Below are 18,254 nucleotides of genomic sequence, written 5' to 3' on the forward strand. Positions count from 1 at the left end.
AGCAGAACCGTCGCAACTATGCCAGTAAAAGTCTAAAAGAAGAAAGGAAACCTCCGTTGATGGCGAATCTTCCGAAATGCAAGTACTGCGGAAGGAGCCACGAACGCAAAAGAACAGCCTGCCCAGCTTGGAAACAAGTGTGCGTTAAGTGCAGAAAGCGAAACCACTTCGCAGCAGTGTGCAAAGGCAGCAGGGCAGTGGCTAGTCTGGAGGTCGATAGCGACGAAGGGGACATTTTGGCAGTTAAGAGCGAAAAGCCCAGCTCAGTCTACACGCTGTTGGAAGTGAACGGAAACAAAGTAAAGTTTCAAGTAGACAGTGGAGCGGCAGTCGATGTGATTACAGCCAAATACGTCCAGCCACAGCAGCTGAGAGCGAGCGCAACGACACTGCGGACATGGAACGGAAGCACAGTTTACTCCAAAGGCAAAGCCCAGCTTGAGGTCACTGCCAAAAATGGAAAAAAGCATGTCCTGGAATTCGTAGTTGTTGCTGATGAGCTCACACCTCTCATTGGAAGGAAGACAGCAGAAACCATGGGTCTCATAAAAATCGATTATGATCTGGTAGCTACAGTTAACGCTCCAGAGGAAGACTTCACAAAGCGCATAGTGAAAAAATTCCCAGACGTCTTTGGAGAAGCACTAGGGACGCTGCCGGGAACAGTACATCTGGTAACAAAACAGGATGCAGTTCCGAAAGCGATAACAAGCTGCAGAGTGCCTGTCAGCATAAAACCACAGCTTGAAGAAACCTTGCAAAGCATGGAGAGAAGAGGAGTAATCAAAAGTGTCACCGAGCCAACCGAGTGGGTGAGCCGAATGGTCGTGGCGATGAAGAAAAAAGGCGACATGAGAGTGTGCATTGACCCACAAGCGCTAAATGAAGCGTTAGAACGAGAGCGCCACACATTGCCCATTCTCGACGACGTCTCGCCAGAGCTTGCAAAAGCCAAGATCTTTTCAAAACTAGACCTACGAGAAGGGTACTGGCAATGCTGCCTCGATGAAGAGTCAAGTCTAAAGACCACGTTTCAAACGCCCAACGGTCGATCTCGATGGCTGCGCCTACCATTTGGGTTAGCGGTCAGCAGTGAAATATTTCAGAAGAGACTGCAAATGGCACTTGAAGGACTAAACGGAGTTCTGTGCATAGCAGACGACATCCTCGTCTATGGAGTTGGTGAAACTGAAAAGGATGCTCTTGAAGATCACGACAGAAAGCTCGAAAACCTAATGCAGAGATGCAGACAGACTGGTATACGTCTGGACAAGAACAAGACGCAACTTCGCATGAGCACAACAGTTTTCATGGGACACGTGCTGACAAAAGAAGGACTGAAAGTGGATCCAGAGAAAACAAAGGCAATTCAAGAAATGCCTCGACCAACTGATGTCCAAGGCGTACAGCGGTTTTGCGGAATGATCAATTACCTGTCCAGATTCCTGCCCGGAATTTCACGAGTGTTAGAACCATTGAGGAAGCTCACAGTGAAAGACACACCGTGGCACTGGGGAGAAGAACAAGAACAAGCGTTCCAGAAGGCAAAAGATGCAGTGACAAGAGCTCCTATTCTAGCATACTTCGACACGCGAAAGCCAGTTGAAATACAATGTGACGCCAGCGACCTCGGGCTTGGAGCGGCTCTCATCCAAGAAGGAAAACCTGTATCTTTCGCCAGCAGAGCACTAACACCGACAGAAAGTCGCTATGCCCAGATCGAGAAGGAAATGCTAGCGATCGTATTTGCATTGCAGAAATTCCATCAGTACACCTTCGGAACAGCTACAACGATCATCAGTGATCACAAGCCTCTTCAGTCCATCATGAAAAAAAGACTCGATCAAGTGCCAAGACGACTGCAAGGTATGATACTGCAAACGCAAAGGTATAACATCAACATCGAGCACAGACCAGGGAAAGAACTACTTCTAGCTGACACGATGTCGAGGGCATTCCTTCCCAACCGTGACGGTGACAGTGAACTAGAAAGCATCAACGTTGTGAACTACCTTCCAGTGCGCAAGGAAACCTTGGAAAAAATTCGCAAAGCGACGGAGAAAGATGACTTCCTGCAAAAGCTTAAGTCAATCATATTGTCAGGATGGCCACAAGAAAAGCACCAAGTGCCGCGAGACATGCGCGTCTACTACCCATTCAGAGATGAACTCACAGTGGAGGAGGACCTCATCTACAAGGGATTACGACTGCTCATCCCATTGTCTCTGCGCCGTGAGATCAAAGAGAAACTTCACGCATCGCACATGGGAATTGAGAGCTGTCTTCGGCGTGCACGCGAGTGTGTATTCTGGCCCAGGATGAACACAGAACTGAAGGATTACATCGCAAGGTGCGAAGTGTGTCAGAAGCATGCGCATTCCCAACAACGAGAGACACTCATCCCTCATCCGGAACCGAGTTATCCGTGGGAAAGAGTCGGATGCGACATCTTCGAGTATAAGGGGAAAAACTTTCTCGTTACAGTCGACTATCTCAGCAACTTTTGGGAAGTAGATCAGCTGAAGACGACAACTTCAACCCAAGTGATCCTCAAGCTGAAAGCTCACTTTGCTAGATACGGGATTCCAAGAATTCTGGTGAGCGACAACGGACCCCAGTTTGCGAGCGAGGAGTTTGAAAGGTTTGCTAAAAACTGGAACTTCGAACACAAAACGTCAAGTCCAGGTTATCCACGTTCGAATGGAATGGCCGAATCAGCGGTAAAAACGGCAAAAATGCTATTGAAAAAAGCGGAAGAAAGCAAGTCAGAACCGCAGTTGGCATTCCTAGATTTTCGAAATACACCCCTGCAAGGATTAAACGCCAGCCCGGCACAACTGCTCATGGGTCGCCGCACCAGAACGACACTGCCGACCACAGCAAAGCTGCTTGAACCCGAAACGATAAACGTGACCGGCAAGAGGCAGGCAAGAAGACAACGAACAATCTTTTATCATGACAAACATGCCAAGGACCTGCCAACACTGAAAGAAGGACAAGGTGTGACTGTCCGACCGATTAGAAGCGGACCATGGTCTAAAGGAACCGTGACAAAAAGAGTTGATGACAGATCGTATGAAGTCAACGTGGGAGACAGCGTTCTGAGAAGGAACCGCGTGTTTATAAGAAGCCCACCGAAGAGTGCAACCAGCAACAAGGAACAAGAACAGAGAGAGCTTGAGTCCGAAGAAGGAAATGCTGAAACGGGAGACAACCAAACCAATGACACTGAACAGCAAGAAACCGAGCAGCGCCCTGATGTGACTCGCACGCCGGCACGACCTCAAAGAATAAGAATGCTCCCAAAGCGACTTCACGATTACCTGGTTGGATGACAGCAAGCTACAAAAAAGGGAGGATGTTACAAGACGCTCTTGTAGATGGCGCCAGCTGTACCGGCGACGCACCCTCCGCTACCTCCGCTGTCGGAGAAGCAGCCAGCCACCCTCGCAGGCGATGCGCCGAGCGCACGGGCCCGACGGCCGCCGTCCTCCTCACCCTCTTATATACAAGTGGCAGACGACTCGGATTCCACGGCGTCCCCACTTGAACAGTTACGCAGGAGACCCAGCCATGTATTCCTCCTAATCAGACCTATGTAGCCCAGACTGCAATAAACGTTCAATAATTTCCATCTAAAAGAAGTCCTCAGTTAATTGAGTCATCCTAGATTAGACAGGCACGAAACAATGGGTACAGGCTGGAAACGAAAATTGGAGAGCAATCGGGGGGGCATAATGGAAAAGCGTTTCAAAGAATACTTGGTGCTTGTTGGTTCGGTATGCTTACACTACGAGTTAACGCGACGAAGTTTCGGACTCAGACAGGAAGGCGAAAGGCGCACACATTTCTTTCGTGTTTAGTACTTACAATAATCTTGAATGGTCACGTTGCTTTCCAACCACCAAAGCTCACATTTACTTTAGTGTGATGTTACTCTGGCCGCTTACCTGGTAGCGTCAAACGGCCTGGTTAATGTCACTTGTGTATTTCTGACTTACAACAGCCGCACTCATAACGCGACGCACCTCCATGATAAAATCGCGTAACTGCGGCAGATGCACTAAGTCCTCTCATGCGCTAAGCGCCATTAACTCTACAATACTGTCATTATCACGTGACGTCAGGTCACTTGGTGACCCGGTGGTGATGAAAAAAAGAAATTGTTCTGGTCCTGAGACTTCACGAAATCCACAAAGACGCACTTGTGTTGCTGAGATCAGTTTGCTTTTGCTCCTTTTCTTTTATTATGAAGAAGGCTAGAGAAACGCGTACAAGCGTCATATCTGTGTATTGAGGCCTGTACTAAGTATTAACCATTCTTGCCATCTTATTTCTTTTACAGTTGAGGATATGCTGCATTAGCACAGAGCAACTATTCGTCGTCCGCTTCGTTCAGCGACCGGACGTCAAGGTTTCGCTACAGTCCTCGGTCGCTGAAAACGTAAGTGCTTGTCGCCTCCGGCGCCCTTCAAAACAGCTTTTCCATGGATCACAATGCCGGTTCACTGACAAGTCTTGAAAGAAACTTCGTCACTGGCATATGAAGCGCATTGCTTTTCTTAAAGCGCAACACGGTTATCAAAGTGATCCAAAAAGCTGAAGAAAATGGTGACAAGTCAGAGCCTTTGTGAATGTAGAACATTTCCGGAAACAACATGTTACTGTGCCAGTAATGAACGGTTACTCAGCGTTACCATAATAAGCACCTCAGTGTGCGCCTGCTTAAACTATGTCTGTGTTTTCTAAAGGACTTTCAGCTGGAGCTTCTTCTCTTGCTAACTACCAGGGTTGATATATGCCAGGAGTAAGTCAGCGAAAAAGAACCTGCATACACTCTGTATTGTGTCCAGGAATGCCTCATTACAAGTTAGACAGTATGAACAATAAAAAACAAAAAATCATAAAAACACCGCGCTACTAAGCTAGTTGAGCGGCTAAGAACTGAAAAAATGCCAGGACTCATGCCTCTCCGCCTTAATAACAGCTTGGCGTGCTGACGTCAACTCCTGTAACTCTTGTAGCAAAACAGCCAGGTATGCGCGAAAATATTTCATTTGTGCAGTTTCTTTGAATCCCAGCTACAAGTTTTATACTTACGAAAAGAAAATGCGTGGCTGCCTCATTTTCATAAACCGAAGTTTCTTTTCCGAAACACCTTAAAGGCTCCCGATGCCTTGGACTCGCGTATTTCCGAGCGCTATTTTTACTCGGCTAGAAACGTTTTTTTTTTTTTTTTGCATAGCATTTTCCTTTTTATACATCCTCACGAAGAAATCGGTTATGCCCTTCTCTTCGCAGTCCACAAACCTTGCTTCGTAGCGCTCGCGTGCTCGCGTTTGTGCTTCGCATAGTAAACTCTCTTGCAGATACTTTTCGCGCTCCGCCGTAATAAAACGGTGCATCGTTGGGAAAGCTGGCGGTGGCGCGAACTAATCTGGGACGGGCTTAGCAAAGCTCTCGTGCCTTAAAGAACTGATCATTATATGTCCACCGTCTAAAGCTAAGGTATCGTTCGACACTTCGTTTGATTCGAGCACAAACATACACTGGGAAATGTCAAATCCTTCCTCAAACGTTCGGTGCACCAGCTTTTACAAAAGCACGGTCGCTGGCTCGCCCGCGCTGGCTGCGTAGCTTCGGTGGTGCTGCACACTTTTTCGCGAGGCGCTGCTGAAAGTCTCGAGCGCTGGCATGCTGAAATCCTGGCAGATAGTGTGTAACGCAATTTTCTCGGCTCCGGCACTTAAGCCGGGCGTCTTCAACTGCGGCTGCACCTACCTTTGCGCGCACCTGGTCTTGACGGCGGATGTCTCGAGTTTTGCCGCGGTACCAACGCGAGCTTAGAAGCAAAACAATGAGACGCTTCACCTTATTCTTGCTCTTTTTTGTTAACGAACTTGCGTCGTCTTCTTGCAGCTCGGTGCAGAAGCACATGATGAGCTCCGGCCTTGCGTGGATCAGGAGATTCGTTTCTGGGAGCGAGGTAGATTTCTTTCGTTAGGGGGATGTTGAACCTTGCACTCATGATGATGACTTCGCGTAGCGCGAGACTCAGCACTAGCTCTTCGGCTAAGGGTGCCTTGTTACTTCCGCCAGGATTTGTTCTTTCAATCTTTTTTGGAGGGTTGGACAGTTTCTACGCACATGCTTCTCACTACTGCTGAGTTGCGCCATATTTCCTCGTGTTCTAAAGCTGTGTTTTCATTCTTTAAGTGCTGATCTTATGCAGCTTCCTCGACTGCGCTTAAGGGCGAGCTTAGCTATCAAAGAGAAATCAGTCGCTCGCAGCGTAGGTGAATCAAGATGCCAAAAAAATGCATGTCATTGTAGCTTACGCTGATTGGCACACGGCAGATTTACTCTGCTTAGACTTTTTGCGCACTGCCGTACGTGGATGAAATTTAAAGTGATTAACGATGATTAACGGTAGTCCCTTATAGCCTGAGTCGCTTTGGGACGTTAAATCGAAGTACATAAAATCAAACGGTTTAATGCAAATTTCTGGCTGTCACGACGGCAGCCTTCTTATCAGGCTTGTCCTCAAACTTCTTAAACAGGCTTTTTGGTATTCGGGGCTAAAAGAAAATGTATTGAGAATTTCGGCACCAATGCGACAATTTCATGGCTCTTATTTGCACCAGGTGTTGTGTGCCCACTATTCGTGGCTTGCTTTTTTTTCTCCTCGATGTCCGTCAGTAATTGTGAAGTCATAGTCTCGTGCACACCGACCCTTGTACGATAAAATGGGGCGATGCTTACGTATTCTTAAAACGACAAAAAAAAAAGTAAACAGTGCAGTTTACTGAGAGGCTGGTATTTTGAATAATTCATTTGGTTCTGCTACTCTGTGCAACATTTTGCACTTTTTCCGCTTTCAACCTTTAACTTTTTGCACTTTTATTTTCAACTGTTTTTTTTCCCGAGAATGACATGTTAGAGGGTGCTTATGGTAATTGCAATGCGTGACATAGCATTAGTGGACCTTTCCTCTGTGTTAGGTAAACACCTTCTTGCTGGTTTATAGATAAAAGAGCACGTTTTCTTGATTACTTCCTTCTGCTAAGTCGGAACAATGACGCATCGGCACATGAGGTTAACGAAAATAAGCACAGTGATGCAAAACTGCTTATGTTCCCAGTGAAAATTTCTACGTACAGAAAGTGCGTGCATGAGGTTACGGCTAACAATATATATCGAGTTTATTGGCTTTTAATTAAGTATAGCTAATGTACGCAAGAACAGTGTCAAATATTCTGCTGCTTTGATCAAATCGGGTGACGCGTTTAACAATTAGAGTTTTTTGAATTTGGTGTCGTTATGTTTTTTGCGTTTATGTGCGGGTTTAATTGACGTCATGCTGCCGCTACGAAAGATAGCGTTCTAGAAAATGCATTTATTGTGAAAAGAGGAGTTTCGCGGTGTACACTCATGTCGTCACAACAATAATAATGGAGTACACAGGACAGTCAGGAAAAAAAAAGTAAACGGAAAGTTGTGAAAAACTAGCTCAAAAGGGATAGTTAACCTTTTAATTACAAGCATGAAGGCGTACGAAGGTACCTGAAGGTCAGTGACAGTAGTTCCTAGGTGAACTCGTTTAAAATTCAAGTAGCTAGATGAGCAGAGTGAGTGCTCGCTCTAACGCCACTTATTTGTATGTGTTTCTGCTGGTTAAATAACCTTTATCAGTACGAACTGCATTACAAGATTGTTTAATTTTTGAATAGTGAATAGTCAATAGTTTCAATCGCTCCATTTTGAGCAAAACTCTTTCATTAAAACGTATTACTGAAAAAGCCCAGCAGAAACTATTCGCTGCTAACCATATGTAAATATATAAGTTGATGACAGTGTCTTATGCTCTGTTATCACTGTGCACATTCTTTCCATGCTTGCTGCAATTGACCACTGCTGCAGTGAGCTACGGCATAGCACCGAATCGGCGTCACACATTAACTGCGGCAATTCAACGCTTGCGGAGACACGCAACTCTGCGAATTCAATCCACGCGGAACGATCGGAATGTATTGTTTTTTCTTATCTACCACGTGGCCCCGCATTCGCAACCGCATTGCTTGGAGAACGCGAGGACAATAACCGGTTGTCGGTGCAAGCCCGCCAAGCAGCGTGGTATCAGCCATGCTGTCCGTCACTGATTACTTGACGAACAGAAGCCGTTGCCATTGTTGCGTTTTCTTATGCGCGTAGAAGCCCCACTCGGTGGACCAGCGCGCGGTGGACGACGTGGTGCTGGAGGCTGTGGTGGATGCGTTGTCCTACACCGTGGCCGACATCAGCTGCTCGGGCCAGAAGGACTTCCCCAGCTTCAAGCATCGTGCACCCGTCTCCGAGATCATTCAGCGGACGCAGCTCAGTCAGGTGGTGAGTGCAGACTTCATAACAGGCACTCAGTAGACAGAGCTAAGCGTCCGAGACGACACCTGCGGGGTGCTAATACCGAAGTTTGGAACAGCGGACCCGAAGAAGAAATAGCCGGTTACTAGAGCGCATGCCCAACTTGCAACACCGTGGTGGAGCGTACTGCGACGTCTTCTTTGCATCAGATAAAAATTCTAATGCCGAGATCGGAAACGACGTATTGGCTTTAGCGTCTGCGACCGACCCAGACCCTAAATATGAGAAATAGCGCTCGCGAATACCAGGCCGATGACACAAGGAAGTCTGTAAAGCAAGGGTGACGACAATAGAGGTGGCGACACCTGTTTCTCACTAAGGGCAACTCAATCCTATTGTTCTTAGTGAAAATAGTTTTCATTGCTCTTTGTGGGTAGATGATGTTCGTCCGGCAGCAAAATGCGCATTTATTGCTTAGAAAATTCTATTACAGAAAGGTTCCCACCACTCGATTAACACTTGTGACGCAAACAGAGAAAAGGATTCCGTGGTCACCTTTATTAAGTGAATGGCAGTGTAGTCTGTCTTCTGGTGCCCCCCCCCCGATAAAGAAAATTATTTTCGACGCATCCTAATTTACATGCAATATCGGGGGGTGGTGGCGACATCTGTATTTAATTTCTTTTGCCATTTCTAGCATTTAACACTCTATTTCCACTGGAAGTGGCATCTTTGTCGATAGCAAATGGTAGACTCTCGGCACAGGCCAACAATTCGAATTTATCCTCAGCGTCCTTTTAAGAAAGGACGCTGGAGGAGGAGGGGGAAGTGACGGACACTTTCTCTGGAAATTGACCACAATTCTTCTGGCCATGGAAAGTTGCAGAAAGGCGTAAAAACAGTGACGTTAATCATCCGCAGGCATGAATCCTCGTCATTCACACTGATGTGTAACTGTGAAACCTATTTGTGCAAAGACACAAAGCTATGAATTTGACGTAAATGATTTATGTCGCACGGGAGAGCGCGTGATGAATGTTACATTAAGATCCGTTAGCCTTGACCTTCTCCCCTCTCGCCCAATCATCCCTTCCGGTACAAGCCACAATTTAAGCGGCAACGCACTTTGCAACTTCCAGGTTTTAAAAAAGTTTGCAACTGTGAATGTGTAAAACGCCTTGCGTTACTCACTGCTGGCTGATGGGCAATCATGAAAGAAGGTACGGTGAAGATAATATGCATGAAATCCTCACCCGCATCACTACACTCACACAGTTGTGATGGCCTAGTCAGTGACCCACTGGGCTCGAAATGCTGGAGAGAGCGGTTCGACTCGCTGCCGATGGGCGATGTTAAGCGTGTGGTATCAACGCGGCGCCGCCCAGGTTTTCAAATGGCCGCTTGTCCACGAACGTCACCTAATGCATATGTTGTGTGCGTTGCTTTGTATGAGGTCGGCGCATCATGGACACGTTACTGTCAATACTTATCGGTTTTATCCCGGCTGTGTCATGTGGTGGTTGTTTAGAGCGTATAAAAGGTAATGCCCGAAGCGTTTTTCGAATAAAAGTTGGAAGTTCTGCGCTCAGTGTGTACGTGTGTTTCTGTCTCTGTCCGTGTTTTCTTCGCGCAGTTTAACCATGAACGAAAAGCACCAACTAGCCCGCCAGAAGACTATTCTTGTATGAGGAGTGCTTAAGAGCATCAGAACATTTCCCAATAGACATTAAACCTCTCTTGGACGTGTTGCAGACGTTTAAGACGTCCTCAGGACGTCTAAGGGCATTTCTATGCCCTTTGGGTAATTGTTGGTTCGCTGGAGTGGCAAATTTTGTTCCACCGCATTTGCTTATGTATAGGCGCAGCGATGTTACCTTCTTATTCAGTTATTCTTTGGCGCGTACGTTCCTGCTTTCAGGATACCGCAGCGCCGTCTGCAAAGGTCAAGCACGACCACCGGCTCCTTGTCAAGGTCATAAAAGCTTCCAATTTAGGCGGAAGCAAAGGTAAGTTGTCTGAGCAGTCATTCTGTTTCAAAACGTGGATGTTAAGACGCTGTTGGATACCTTTTCTTCTGCGTTGTTTGTGTCATTTCTATTCAAATTCTTCTCTCCCTCATGCTATCGCCTTTGGAACGCACTTCCGGAGTGTGTCACCTTACAGTGCAGCGGTGACTCATTCCGCGAACATCTATTCAAACACATTGTTGATAACACCTAGCATACCATTTCTGATTGAATTCAAATGATTCAAATGAATTTCTTTTTTCGTCTCCTTAGGGGCTATGTGCACGTTTTCGTTTTGCCTATGCGCAGTTTTACCTCACGCATACGAATAATGCTGAGTCCATTTTAGCTGTTGTGTTCCGTTACGTATAGTTTTTTGTCTTGTACTCAATATTTGCTTTCGTGTGAATGGCAGTATATTGCATTTATTATTTCAACTATTTAGTTGTGTTCTACTTGCCATTAAGGAGGTGATTTCAAGCCTATTTTACAAACACGTTTGTATTCCACCCTCTCTACGCAGTCTTGCTGGAGGGCGGTCAGAAAGAAGTAAACAAAGAAATAAATATAACTAGGCAGTCTTGGTCTATAGCAGCGATATCGCCAGACGTTCGCGGGAAATTTCACGTAGAGTTTGCAAATTGTTCGCATACTTTTCAAACATCAACCCTACTGAAAGTTTCCAAATGGCGAGTCTCGTAATTCCATACGTTTCTGTGAGAAATTATTTGGTTTTAGTGTAGAGCATATGGAGTCGGTATGGAGTATATGGAAGCACGTATAGAAATTTGTGGACTCCATATTACGTCATGTACTTTGTATGGAAACCATATAGAAATTATGTAGAATTCTTATGGATTCCGTGCAGACAAGATATGGATATCCATATATATTACCATATTTTATGGACTCCACATTAAAATGGTTCCTTAGGAGTGGCTCATATGGAACGTTTTAATAGGGAAGTCTTTGCTGATCTTAGCACCGTGTATAACTCCGCGCAGCGGAGACATATGTTTTAATGAGTAACATAGGAGGAAGATAGCTTTTAAAGCAAAACAGATCTACAAGAAAAGGGCTAGTAACCAGTTTCTTCATAGGGGCTTTAGCAGAGCCCGAAAACTTGATAGCGATCCGAGCACTCAGATTTTGGAAAGAGACATTATCGATGTCGCTACAGTCAGCTGTGTTTCGTTTTGTGTTGCTGCGTTTTTGTTTTATTCGGACAACATAATTTCTAGCTTCCATGCGCTTACATATGAAAAAGTGGCGTTCTTAACCTGCTGTTCTCCATTGTGGTGAAAAATTCCCGGATGTAGTTTCTTCGCCGGTCTTTCTTTCTCCTTAATCTCAGATTACATCTTCTTGAAGGTAAAAAAAAATTATCCTCCTGCACAAATAAAGTACACTACATTACAGCCTGCCTAGCGTTCCGAAGCTTGCGATTACTATTTACTTCTCTTAAGTCATTTAGCGATCGCAGATAGCGAGGAGCAGAAAAAAACATTCATAAATATATGAATACCATAGAGTCCAGAACGTCCTTTTCTGAAGGGTAAATTGCTTGTGAATCAAGCTTTGTCAGGAATAAAACGGGGAATAAGATTGCTTGCCTGCCTTTACATTTTTGAGCTCAAAAACGATCTGGATTGCTCCGCTGCTGAGATGTATTATAGGATGCTGTCTCCTCCCTCAAACATTAACTTCATCCGCCGCGTGCAGGCTGCAAGGAAGTGTACTGCGTCGTGGAACTCGACGAGCCTCCTCATCGCTGCACAACGACCGTTGTCAAGGAGACGACTAATCCCTTTTGGGATGAGCATTTCCTCTTGTGAGTTCCTAACGCACTTTAATTCCCGATGTGCTCGTGATATGCAACATTGCCTTTGTTTCTTCTTTCTGTCTCTGTAACGGACACGATCTGTTGAAAGGTAACAAGTAGATGTATCTTATTAAAGAACGCTTGCGAGCCCACTGTGGCAAAGAAAACAGTCTTAAAAGAAGAGCATAGACGGCAGAATTTTTTGAGGAGATGAAATGCAACAAAAGACAGAACATAGAAGAAGGAACGACAGGACATATGCGCTTCCCGTCAACGTGACAAGCACATGTCCCATTGTCCCTTCTTCCGTGTGCTGTCCTTTGTCGCGTTTCATGTTCTGAAGCTACGCACCAGCTCGCGCAGTAACATGTTTCACTTTCAGGCCGCAGCACGCTGCAAACTCAGCTTCATGAGCGTAAACAGCTGTTTGCAAAAGGCTTCAACTCTGCAATTAGCACTTCGTACTGTGTCGACGCTGAATTTTTCTCCTGCCTTCCCACCTTTTTGAGATAGCTCTGGTGTCTGTGTTTGCAGACAGTGGATAACTTGCTATTCCTTCTGTTTCATGTCTCTAACTCTTGCGATACTTCATTCACCATGGAGCATGCAGGCTTATTATCTAGGAATTTCGGCGCTCCTCAGGTCATACACTGGTACTGCCTGTTAAAAATGGATATGAGAATCTCTATGAGATCTGTGTTGTCTGATAAGAGTGTCTACTACTGCAATGGTGCCATGAAAGTAGCACATACTAAATGGACGAATCAAGAGCAGAAAAGTGGCCGTAGCTTAAGGCAGCCTAATGAGACTCGCGGAAACTGGTGAAATAGGAATTTTCGGTAATTAAAAGCTGGTGCATTTAAAATATTGAGTTACGAAAGCACTCTGCTTAAGTAATGACAAGGATTGAAGAGGGTTACCGCATTTTTGTATATATGTAGCGACGAGCGTTCGCTGGCTCTATGGCCGAGGCAAAAAAAAGAAAGTTGAAAAACATTTACTTTCGGACTCGAATTATCAATTACGTAAACGCCAAAGCTTATAAGCGTGTTTCATAACTCAAAGCGACCAGTGCGCGAACATATTTTATTTATTGCTTGAATAAATATAAGTGTTTCAGGCAGGCATGACATGTATTGCCACTTTTTTATGTACAATAAGTAAGGAGAGCAGGAAGACGTCTTTTGTAGTAGCTTTTAACGTTGCGCAGAGTAAACTTATATTACATGTGGGTACGTTCCTTTTGCAGCACTCTCGACCAAAACTCTTCAGAAATACTGTTCGAGATATACGACAAGAGCAGGCCTCAAGGAGGTAAGTGCGGGGAAAGAGAAAATAAAAGCAAAAAAAGTATTCAAACTTGAGCTCGCGCAAAGTATACACATTTGAGACAAAATATCCGGGTGCATCTTTAACGTGGAGCGGTTTTTAATACTCTCTGGTGCATGCGTACAAACGCAATGTTATTTATGTACTGATTTACTGTGTTCGTGCAATGTACGGAATTAGTACCTTGCATATACACAATAATGTTTAGTACATAAGCTGTCGATGTATTTTTGACATGTTTGCTTAGCCTGAAAACATAGGTCTAGTGTGGAAAAAATGCATTTTGAATAAAAATTACTGGCGAATGATATTTATACACGAAGAAGTTCTAGGTTTTGTAAGCTCCAGGGACCAGACGCGGATTAAGTTCCAGCGTAATTTAGTGCGCCACGGTATTTCTTTTTGTTGTTCAAGTTTATCCCTAACAAATGGGAAAGGTAAGTAAGCGCGTAGTTACTCAAACTGGAACGTCTTTGTAATTTTCTCAGGCTGGTTAGTGTATGAAAGACAAAAAGGTCATTGCAGGCTGATGCCATCGTCAGCCAGGAAAACTGGAGCTTTCTTGTGCTTGCTGTTGAAACGTCGGATTGGATGTTATATCGCTTTAAAAACTTTTGTATGCTTACAGAGTAACGGGAACGTGTCTCAGCTTGCTCGTAGAGGTAACCAGAAGCGTTCCCGTATTTTCCTATATTTTTCAATGCCTCACGTTCAACTTATAAAGCTAAATTTAGTTGAATTAATAGATAGCAATTTCGCCAGCGTTGCTCTGCTGTTCAGTATTTGCTTTGCTCACTGAAGAGGGTAGAAGATACGCGTGGCTAACGATAATTGTATGAAAGAGGTAACTGAACATTCTTGAGGACTTTATTTCTGCATTTTGTAGTTCTGACTTCCCAAAGTTATGAGAACAATAAAAACTGCGCAAAAAAGGATGGGACAGGAGAAAAGAAGCACAGGAGACAATTGAAGACTGACAACTGGTTTATTGCACCAATGCCTTCTTCATTCAACGACAAAGTTAATTGAAAGAATGCGACAAAGCTTAATACAAGGGCACCGATAACGTCACAGCTCAGAAGCTTGTCATTTCCTGCATAGAAGTGGGTCAGTATGTAGCGCAGTCTCCTATTGGCACTGCGCCGACAGTTCGCTGTTTAATTTATTTTTTAATTTAGGACGGGCACGAACTTTGGACGGGGAACATGCTCACTAGAAGTCAACTTATCGCTTTTTATGTGTGCCCTAAGAAGAGAACAGAAAAAAAATATTGTCGTGCCTAAATAAATTGATGCAATTTGAAGGCAAAGTGTTTGTACCGGCAGAAATTCCTCTCCTAGTCGGAGCACCTTTGTTACAGTGTTGCATGGTTTCCTCTTTTTTTCGCTACACAGGTGGTGCTGTTGCTATACGGGGACTTTTGGCTTTGCGACTGCTGTGACGACATTAATTCTCGTCGTATCTACGCAATAGCTGTGCCTTCATTTTTAACTTAGGCGCTGTAGAGGCGCTGTATAAGCAGCATTACTTCCCCAGAGGCGCTGTATACAGCGCCTCTGGGGAAGTAATGCTGCTTCACTTATTGGTTCTTCTGCCTACCTGGAGTCCGCGGGCGCAAATTACAGTGATGTTAAGCGTTATAGGAAACTCAGCTCGATCAGGCCTGCGACGCATTGATTCTGTATCGCATTAGTCCTTTGACGTACATTTTGTGAGGCGTATGATCGCACACGCGTACTTCTTTTTCCAGACAACTTCCTCGGCCTTGGCATTGTAAGTATCTCCGAACTTAGGAGAGTGCCCAGTCAGCGCCAGATCATCACGCTGCAGTCGAGGCCCCTGGAATACGACAACGTATCTGGTTCTCTAACCGTTGAGGTAATCTTGCTCTAGATCGTTTGGCTGCGGTGAAAGAACTTTGCGAAACTTACTGGCCATAATTTTATTTGATCACTATGCTTATGAAAGATAGCTATGGTGGACTCTGCAGCCACTGAAGACGACTTGAGGTTTTTAAATGGCTCTAGAAGCAAAACTCATGTCTTAAGGCAAGGGCATAGCCAGGGGGTGTTTCGGTGTGAGAACACCGCCCGAAATTTTCTGAGTGTTGCATCCTCCCTCGCCCTCCCTTCGATATTTTTTTTTTCGCCCATGTTATTTACACTGTGCATCGATGTATTAAAATATAAAAACGAAAATAAGAAGAGTGCGGATTTATTCTCGAAAAGATTAACGTACGTTGTCGCGGCTATGATAGGAAGCCAAAGTATTGCAGAAAAGAGTCACTCTTCTTCGCCATCGCACAACGTATGACACTCCTTTTAATTACAGGCGATTTCCCTTCAGCCAATGGGCGAATTTTGTCACCGGTGCAGTTTTTCCCGATGAGGCTTTTAATGCTGTGGCATCAAAACGTTGCCTATTCAAACCTGCTTTCTGACACTTCCTCGACTGACCCTATCTCTCTTCACAGTTCCTCTATATGGAGGGCTCTCAGATTCCTGTGGTAGCAGACTCCCAGACGGCCACAGAATTTGCGCCCCACTCGCCACAGAGCCGCATCGTCGAAAAAAACAGCCGAATAACCTCCGACGGAAGGGTCATCACCACAACCACTATCAAGCGATCGCCGACGACTGAAAGTGAGCGAACCGCTGGCCCTGTTACTGTTCTCGACGCGCAGCTTGTTCAGGTGCAACGGAAATGTGCTGGGCCCATGGCGTCATCTGAAATGATGCAGCACTATGGCGTACCAGATCATGGAGGCGATGGTGGTCTAATGACTTGGAGTTTACGTGTTAAAAGTGCATTGGTGTACAAAATGCTTGACCTGTCTATGGAAAAAGTTTACATCATTTCTCATTCATATAATTAAGCGATTTGACATTTTCGTTATTTGGTTCTGCAGAACTAAATTCTACTCTGTTCTGTGCAACCACCTGAAGAAACGATAGTTTGTTCGCATGATAATCATTGTGAATCTCTGAACATTGAGTAATATAAGGAGTAACAAATGAGGGGTAACAAAAACAAATCAACCGGAACAGAAGAATAACTTTCAGCATATGTGCTAAATAGTCCCGCAGGGCCGTGTTAAAGACAAATTCCTTAAATGGTGGGCTCATTCATACTGGATAAATTTGTTTCAGAACCATATATTCATCAAGCCCGTCACTTGTTGCGGGAATTACGAAATATTGCCGATTTCTTTATTTGTGCTTCCAGTGTCAACACCTGCTATATGGACGATATTTGCAGCAATTGGGAGTTTAGCCGCTTAGAGGTTATTACAGGCACGGGAACATGGGGAAGCATAAATGACAAAACAGCATTTTCCTTAACCTCGCCAGGATTGGGCTATGTACCGTACGCGTTTGGTTGCGACTCAGATCATGAATCCGTGCTGTGGCAGAATCATTTTCGTTTACAGTCGTATTCAGGGTTGTCGCTGCTGTTATATGGCTGGACGTATGAGCGTGAATTCGGGGCCATGTGCTCCGAACTGCCGGTTGCTTTAAGTAAGCACTAGAGCGGCGACATACTGTATTGTTTTTGTTTCTGTGGACAGGGAACGCATGCTTCTTCAGTGACTGAAACCAGACTGTTCAGATAATGCGCATCTGTTTCATATGCGTCAGGTCTCGTGGGCGCTGCGATGATAGTCTAACTTTATTGAAATGTTGAATAAAATGTATAAAGCTAGGTTGATCGTTGTACCTTGCAAGAAACTGTTGTTTGGTAGTCTGCAGACACTGCTTCGTGTCAATGCATAGCCTATCACAAAAATGGATGCTACTACTAGTGTCGGGGCATACTCAAAATTCGTATTCGTTGAACTAGGGTTATGGTGTATAGGTATTAGTGTCAAAAGTTTGTTTTAGGATACTGCCGAGAAAAAGAAGAATACGGGTGCCTCAAAAGTTATTAAACCATTCGAGAAACTGAATACGCTGATTAGATGCTGGTTTAAGACAGGAGCACGCAGCACATTTTTTTTTCAGTCAGTTTAGAGCTCTTCACTGCAGCGCATGGATTTTTATCTTAGCTTTCGTTTAGAGTCCTGTAAACGTTTGCTAAGGTAGAATAAAATGTTAAAGGTGCTTTAAATTGCATTCGACCCTGTGATATTCTTAAGGGAAGTGTTATGTATCGGAAACTAAACCTTATATATCTGCAAAATCGTGTGGCAGTGAAGATAATTCGAGGTTCGCCAACAAAGTAAGCGTTCATGTGTTGTTGCCTCATGGTCATAACTGCTAGCAGATTTTTCGGAAGAACGCCTTAGTATTAGAGGCTAGCCGCATTTCTGTAGAGAGGTAGGAAACCAGATAACAAAAGCGCTGTTTAAATGGTCGTCTTACTGCCCCTTAAAGGTTAGGCTAATTTAGCAACAAGCCAAGAGACTATGAGCTAATGTGCAAGCAGAGTGGTTACAAGGACCTTCATTTGTTTGCTGTTCACGTCGTCAACAGATTTCTGGCGTTTAGGGAAACGTATAGGGAAAACAGTTTAGGGAAAATTATGGTTGAGCAAATCCGTAGACTGCATCTGGGCAAAGATTTTGTCTAGCCAGCCTTTAGCAAATATATACAGCTCTGTGCCAAAATGAAACATGTGCCGTGGCGCGATAGTGCTGTTAATATAGAAGCTTGTGTTTATTTGGGGCCGGATATATACGAGTCTTAAGGCAATACGTTGAAAACGCTAGTGTAATGAAGACAGCTATTATAATTTCCGGC

At 44.7% G+C, this 18,254-nt stretch overlaps 1 protein-coding gene across 5 annotated transcripts in view; it reads left to right on the forward strand.

The window, feature by feature from the left end:
- LOC149340700 (uncharacterized) overlaps window positions 1-18,254 on the forward strand; it is a 175,353-nt gene that overhangs the window by 125,743 nt on the left and 31,356 nt on the right. For all 5 annotated transcript variants that reach the window (XM_089549524.1, XM_089549518.1, XM_089549521.1 and 2 more), the window contains exons 4-10: window positions 4,346-4,444; window positions 8,212-8,385; window positions 10,277-10,364; window positions 12,087-12,195; window positions 13,436-13,500; window positions 15,266-15,393; window positions 15,989-16,157. In XM_089549524.1, the coding sequence (XP_089405650.1) occupies window positions 4,346-4,444; window positions 8,212-8,385; window positions 10,277-10,364; window positions 12,087-12,195; window positions 13,436-13,500; window positions 15,266-15,393; window positions 15,989-16,157 (832 nt within the window). The remainder of the gene's footprint in view (window positions 1-4,345; window positions 4,445-8,211; window positions 8,386-10,276; window positions 10,365-12,086; window positions 12,196-13,435; window positions 13,501-15,265; window positions 15,394-15,988; window positions 16,158-18,254) is intronic.

The sequence above is a fragment of the Amblyomma mixtum genome, chromosome 6 (assembly GCF_055824585.1).
Source record: "Amblyomma mixtum isolate Tamu chromosome 6, ASM5582458v1, whole genome shotgun sequence".
In the NCBI taxonomy this organism is placed as follows: domain Eukaryota; kingdom Metazoa; phylum Arthropoda; class Arachnida; order Ixodida; family Ixodidae; genus Amblyomma; species Amblyomma mixtum.